The 7898-nt window shown below is 41.1% G+C and overlaps 1 protein-coding gene across 1 annotated transcript in view; it reads left to right on the forward strand.

The window, feature by feature from the left end:
• Positions 1 to 1928, forward strand: part of LOC131721188 (C-type mannose receptor 2-like) — a 47733-nt gene extending 45805 nt beyond the window's left edge. The window contains exon 8 of the mRNA XM_059014518.1: positions 1897 to 1928. Within this exon, the coding sequence (XP_058870501.1) occupies positions 1897 to 1928 (32 nt within the window). The remainder of the gene's footprint in view (positions 1 to 1896) is intronic.
• The last annotated feature ends 5970 nt before the right edge of the window (positions 1929 to 7898 follow it).

The raw sequence follows: 7898 nt of genomic DNA on the forward strand, positions 1-7898 counted from the left end.
CCTCTAAAGGTATGGAGTGCACTAGTTCAGTTTGAATGTGGCTTTGTAATAAATGACTTATTGTTTGATTGTATTAGTATTTATTTATTGTCCTGGTGGAGACAGCAGCATAGACACAGATTCATTGAAATGCATTTGAACAATACACTTGAAACAGGAAACACTAAATCTTGTTGTTGTGTGTTTTCTTTACAGATTCAGACCCCACAAGCCCCCCTTCCACTCCGGTCTCTCAAGGTATGCAGGGTAATCACTTCAGTGGATTCACAAACCACAGTAGAATGGCAATCTCATGTGTCATGTGAACCACAAGACCCCCCTGTCTCTGTTGGTTTTCATTCCAACTGAGCTCTAAGTTACTTAACTAGACCATTAACTGAACTGATAATTTGCTTAATTAGACCTTTTTACTTGTTTTCAGCTCTTAAACAGTTGCATATTTCAAGTTAGCTATAACATTTGACAAGTAACTTGAACTGCAACTGTTTAAGAGCTGAAAACAAGTAAAAATGTCTAATTAAGCAAATTATCAGTTCAATTAAGGGTCTAGTTAAGTAATTGAAAGCTCTGTTGGAATGGAAACCAGCAGACACAGGGGGTCCCCAGGACCAAGTTAGAGAAGCCCAGATCTAAACAACTCACTGTAGACATGTCAGTGCATTGAAATCCACTCATAGGAATGGTAATGAGGTCTAAACCAGCATGCAAGCATTCAACTGACTGCCTGACGGAAACATGTTTAAATCAGTTGAAAACTGCCCCAACATTAAACACTCCTCTAAACACCTAAACACAAGAGTTCATCTTTGAAAGTCTACCTCTACACGTCTGCTTCTTGTGTTCTAGGTACCAGCACCCCACCTGAGCCCTGCACTTAACTCACGTTCTGTGCTGCACATTACACACTACGTGGGGTCTTATTGTTTGACATGAGGTTTATTTAATGGCTGTGTGATCTCTTCTGTGCTGCACATTACAGACTACGTGGGGTCTTATTGTTTTACATGGGGTTTATTTAATTATTCAGCTCAGGGTTTGCACCCCAGTCTGTGAGCAGGGACTCAGAGGCTCAGTCCATCTGATCCTTCAGTAGCTGTCTGACCTCCAGAGCAGGGCAGGGTGTAGCCTAGAGATCTGAAGAACCAGAATCCAGCCCGGTCATTAAGAGTGTGAGAGGGAGCAGCTACCCCTCATTGTTATACCCAGGAGAGACGTGTGCTGTGATATACATTCTTACTGTCTATTTATTATATTTATTTGAAAACAATAAACCATGTCATTGTCAGCATTGCCCTGGTGGAGACAGCAGCATAGATACAGTTTCATTGAAATGCATTTGAACAATACACTTGAAACAGGAAACGCTAAATCTTGTTGTTGTGTGTTTTCTTTACAGATTCAGACCCCACAAGCCCCCCTTTTACTCCGGTCTCTCAAGGTATGCAGTGTAATCACTTCAGTGGATTCAGAACCACAGCAGGAATCTGGCTTTGTTATAAACTTTCTTTTTTCTCTTTTTCTTGTTACAGAAGCAGAATCCTCGATGCCCCCTTCCACTCCGGTCTCTCAAGGTAAGTGCAGTTTGAAGATGGCAGTCTGTTCAGTGTGACTGACAGCCCACCTCACGTGTCATGTGATCCACTAGAGCTATATCAGCTGTGGGAGAGCTGTGTGCAACTAATCAGCAACAACACTAGGAGAGCAGACGGTTGTCTTTCGGTTTGAAATCCTAATGTATAGAGTTACATTATATTGTCCAGTACAAATAATCTGTCTTCAGGTAACCCTGTTTATACTGTTGAAAACTGCCCTAACATTAGACACTCATCTAAACATCTAAACACAAGAGTTCATCTCTGAATGTCTACCTCTACACGTGTGCTTCTTGTGTTCTAGGTATCAGCACCTCACCTGAGCCCTGCACTTAACTCACATTCAGCGTTCCCTCTAAGGGTAAAATGCGTACATTTTACACAGTAACTGGCAACAACCTTCCACTCAGTTTATTAACTTTTACAAGTTATCAAATATCAGCCTCCCTCGAGACTCCAACATCTCATTTTGAGAGCATTCGTGCAAAGCATTAACATAATCACATTTCCGTGTGTCTTGCAGACGATTCTCTGATTTCCCTGTTAAAATGCACGTCACATTAGTACAGAGATCACTCAGGCTGCAGTGAATCCAGTAGTGCAGGGCGGGTGAAGCAGGCGTCTGGAGATTCTGCCTCGATGGAGAGGGCTGCCCGGTGCTGCTTAGGAACGTCTCAGTTTTGAACTCATCGTATAATTGAAAACGTTTTTGAAGCACAATCTTACTGCATTATTTAGAAGTATAAATAGTCAACATAAATAAACATAAATAAAAATCACAATACTCATACTTTCACGGGTTTTGTTTTTTTCCCTTTTAAAAAACAAACATTTCAGAAATACCATCATATCAAGCGTTTAGAAACTGGTAAAAATGTAATGTACAGTACAGTGTAGTGATTGAAGATGACATACCACGTGCATTTGTTTGCAAGTTGAGTTTAGGTGACTTCACTGACGTGTCTCTGCTGAAACAAAATCTGATTATCTCTATGAGGATGGTGGGACACTATTGTTCAAGTTTTGCTGCCGTTGATCATGTATGAGTCAATACCATTAAAAGATCATATTGCCAATCATAAACACGTAGAGAGAACAAGAAAGCAAATAAGACGGCAACAATGGCAAAGCATGCATTCACTATACTGAAAACTGAGATCTAAGACACTGCATTCACTATACTGAAAACTGAGGTCTAAGACACTGCATTCACTATACTGAAAACTGAGGTCTAAGACACTGCATTCACTATGCTGAAAACTGAGGTCTAAGACACTGCATTCACTATGCTGAAAACTGAGATCTAAGACACTGCATTCACTATACTGAAAACTGAGGTCTAAGACACTGCTTTCACTATACTGAAAACTGAGGTCTAAGACACTGCATTCACTATGCTGAAAACTGAGATCTAAGACACTGCGTTCAAGGCGGGGCTTTCCTGAAGTTTTGAAGGAAAATGAATTGCGTGTTTAATGATTGTTTACTTTATTTCTTTCTATGCTACCTGTATTTTAATAAAGCTGTAATTAGCAATATTAAACAAAGGCAGTTTTTTTTAATTAAATTATATTTCAAAATTGTATAATGCAACAAAATGAATACATTCAAAGGGTTAGTGCGTCGTCGAAGGTTCCTCACTGATAATTGATCCTTTCTCAGTTAAAACGGCACATTTCTCAGAATCTAAAAAGGGAACGCTGCACCCGTTCTGTGCTGCACATTACAGACTACGTGGGGTCTTATTGTTTGACATGGGGTTTATTTAATGGCTGTGTGAACTCTTCTGTGCTGCTCGTTACAGACTACGTGGGGTCTTATTGTTTGACAAGGGGTTCATTTAATTATTCAGCTCAGTGTTTGCACCTCAGTCTGTGAGCAGGGACTCAGAGGCTCAGTCTATCTGATCCTTCAGTAGCTGTCTGACATCCAGAGCAGGGCAGGGTGTAGCCTAGAGATCTGAAGAACCAGAATCCAGCCCGGTCATTAAGAGTGTGAGAGGGAGCAGCTACCCCTCATTGTTATACCCAGGAGAGACGTGTGCTGTGATATACATTCTTACTGTCTATTTATTATATTTATTTGAAAACAATAAACCATGTAATTGTCAGCATTGCCCTGGTGGAGACAGCAGCATAGACACAGTTTCATTGAAATGCATTTGAACAATACACTGGAAACAGGAAACACTAAATCTTGTTGTTGTGTGTTTTCTTTACAGATTCAGACCCCACAAGCCCCCCTTCCACTCCGGTCTCTCAAGGTATGCAGTGTAATCACTTCAGTGGATTCAGAACCACTGCAGGAATCTGGCTTTGTTATAAACTTTCTTTTTTCTCTCTTTCTTGTTACAGAAGCAGAATCCTCGAGGCCCCCTTCCACTCCGGTCTCTCAAGGTAAGTGCAGTTTGAAGATGGCAGTTTGTTCAGTGTGATTGACAGCCCACACCATGAGTTATAAATGAATCTCAGTGGTCTTATCAACCTCACTAATTCAACAGTGAGTTCACCATTGCCCTGGTGATGACAGCACCACACACACACACACACTGACACACACACACAGACACACACACAAACACAAACACACGTGCGCACACACTGACACACACACTGACACTCACACACTGACACTCACACACTCACACACTCACACACTCACACACTCACACACTCACACAGACACACGCACACTGACACACGCACACACTGACACGCACACACTGACACACACACACTGACACACTGACACACACGCACACACACACACACACACTGACGCACACACACACACTCACACACACACACTCACACACTCACACACTGACACACACAAACACACACACACTGACGCACACACACACTGACACACACTGACACACACACACACACTGACACACACACACAGAGACACACACAAACACACACACACTGACGCACACACTGACACACTCACACACTGACACACACAAACACACACACACTGACGCACACACACACACTGACACACACCGACACGCATACACTGACACACACACACACACACACACAGAGAGACACACACTGACTGATACACACTCACACACACACACTCACACACTGACTGATACACACTCACACACACACACACACACACACAGTGTCGCTCAAATATATTTAAACAATAATGTAGAAAGGCAAATGATATATTTTTACTCCTGCAAATCCAAACCTCTCAAGCCTTCTCTCAGCACCAGCCTCTAAAGGTATGGAGTGCACTAGTTCAGTTTGAATGTGACTTTGTAATAAATGACTTATTGTTTGATTGTATTAGTATTTATTTATTGCCCTGGTGGAGACAGCAGCATAGACACAGTTTCATTGAAATGCGTTTGAACAATACACTTGAAACAGGAAACACTAAATCTTGTTGTTGTGTGTTTTCTTTACAGATTCAGACCCTACAAGCCCCCCTTCCACTCCAGTCTCTCAAGGTATGCAGTGTAATCACTTCAGTGGATTCAGAACCACTGCAGGAATCTGGCTTTGTTATAAACTTTCTTTTTTCTCTCTTTCTTTTCAAAGAAGCAGAATCCTCGAGGCCCCCTTCCACTCCGGTCTCTCAAGGTAAGTGCAGTTTGAAGATGGCAGTCTGTTCAGTGTGACTGACAGCCCACCTCACGTGTCATGTGATCCACTAGAGCTATATCAGCTGTGGGAGAGCTGTGTGCAACTATTCAGCAACAACACTAGGAGAGCAGACGGTTGTCTTTCGGTTTGGAATCCTAATGTATAGAGTTACATTATATTGTCCAGCAAATAATCTGTCTACAGGTAACCCTGTTTATACTGTTGAAAAGTGCCCTAACATTAGACACTCCTCTAAACATCTAAACACAAGAGTTCATCTCTGAAAATCTACCTCTACACGTGTGCTTCTTGTGTTCTAGGTACCAGCACCTCACCTGAGACCTGCACTTAATTCCCATTCTGTGCTGCACATTACAGACTACGTGGGGTCTTATTGTTTGACAAGGGGTTTATTTAATGGCTGTGTGAACTCTTCTGTGCTGCACATTACACACTACGTGGGGTCTTATTGTTTTACATGGGGTTTATTTAATGGCTGTGTGAACTCTTCTGTGCTGCACATTACAGACTACGTGGGGTCTTATTGTTTCACATGGGGTTTATTTAATGGCTGTGTGAACTCTTCTGTTTGTCTGCACAGATAACATGGCAACAGCAAGGGTCAAACTAAACGTACCCAAAGGAGTGAATCTTGAAGACCCTAAAGTGAGCGAAGCCATTTTAGAGCAGGTAGGTGACACGCCCTTTCAGAAATCCAAACTGACACTGCTTCATGTGTACTGGACTTTGTGTGACACTAATGAGCTAATCTCATGTTGACTTTGCTTCCCTTTAGTTCCTTCTAGTGTCCTCTCGTTTCCCTGATAGATACACAGAGAGATGTGGTGCTCCTTGATAACACTGTGTTTCTTGTGTTGCTGTTTCAGATTCGGGAGCACCTCTCCAAGAACTTTCCAATGGACGGTGTTAATCTGCGCTGGAGAAGACAAGATGGGGAGATATTCCACAAGGAGGAAGAGGAGGAGGAGGAGGAGAAGAAGAAGTACTTCAAGCCGTGAGATACCAGCGCCCACAATGACAAGCGTGGGCTTTCAGAGCAACACTGTCTTATATTAATCTGACATTATCTACTGGTTTATATTACTCTGACATTATCTACTGGTTTATATTAATCTGACATTATCTACTGGTTTATATTACTCTGACATTATCTACTGGTTTATATTAATCTGACATTATCTACTGGTTTATATTAATCTGACATTATCTACTGGTTTATATTACTCTGACATTATCTACTGGTTTATATTACTCTGACATTATCTACTGGTTTATATTACTCTGACATTATCTACTGGTTTATATTACTCTGACATTATCTACTGGTTTATATTAATCTGACATTATCTACTGGTTTATATTACTCTGACATTATCTACTGGTTTATATTAATCTGACATTATCTACTGGTTTATATTACTCTGACATTATCTACTGGTTTATATTACTCTGACATTATCTACTGGTTTATATTAATCTGACATTATCTACTGGTTTATATTACTCTGACATTATCTACTGGTGCAGCACTGGTTTATATTAAGGTGAGGTGTGTGTGTTTTAATTTAATGATAATTTAAATACATATTCAATTATTTACTGGTGCTGCACATATTTATATTAAGGTGATGGGGTGTGTGTGTGTTTTAATTTAATGCTAATTTAAATACATGTTCAATTATTTACTGGTGCAGCACATATTTATATTAAGGTGAGGTGTGTGTGTGTTTTAATTTAATGATAATTTAAATATATGTTCAATTATTTACTGGTGCCGCACATATTTATATTAAGGTGAGGTGTGTGTGTGTTTTAATGTAGTAAATGATTCTAATAGAGGTTACATTAGTTGCTGGTGCAAGTTTCTTTCACCTTGTAAAGAATATATTCAGAGTGCTAACAGAGTAACAGGCCTCTTCACCATGGCATGGCAGAGCATGGATTTACAGAATGAATGTACAACTTGCAGTGTACTATTAAATCCCATAGAGGGCACCACAAACACATTTACTGAGGGAGGAAGGGAGCAAGCGCCTGTATAATGATACAATCACCTGGAAGGTCTTGATGCTGCAGTACATTACAAACAGCAGCCAGGATACAGGTGTTGAATTGCTTATCAGGGGGACAGGGCTAAGGTAGATGGCAGATGAAGGACAGTTCTCTTTTTCACATGATCCTCCAGTGCAATGACATGGGCAGCTCTAGCCTGGGTCACTCTGAGCCTCTGTCTGGTAAGTGAGACGAGTTGTCCTAGTGCAGCTCAGCAAGCTGGTCTCTTCCAGTCCAGGTCTGCGTTCCAACCATGGCTGCGTTTCTACCTGGAGGAAAAGCCCTCCAGGACTGGAGCCTGTCGCAATGCAAGTGAAGCTGCAGCATATACTAGCACTGTGGCGCCCCCTATGGTCTTTAAATAGGTCTGCATTATCACACAGAAATATATGTGCAGTCTGCAGGGTGCAATGCAACATGGGGTGAAGTCATTAAGGCTATGAGTAGGGTGGTTTGCTACAGATTATGATTTAAATGGAAATGTCTTATTTTTTCTGATGATATTTAATTTACATTACTGTAAAAAACATAAAAATAACAGGGTCACTGAAAAAGTTTTATTTCGCATTATAGTGTATGGGGAGCAGAGGGGTTGGGGGCAAATCCATGCATTCATGAAACATGT

The sequence above is a fragment of the Acipenser ruthenus genome, chromosome 48 (assembly GCF_902713425.1).
Source record: "Acipenser ruthenus chromosome 48, fAciRut3.2 maternal haplotype, whole genome shotgun sequence".
Taxonomy (NCBI): domain Eukaryota; kingdom Metazoa; phylum Chordata; class Actinopteri; order Acipenseriformes; family Acipenseridae; genus Acipenser; species Acipenser ruthenus.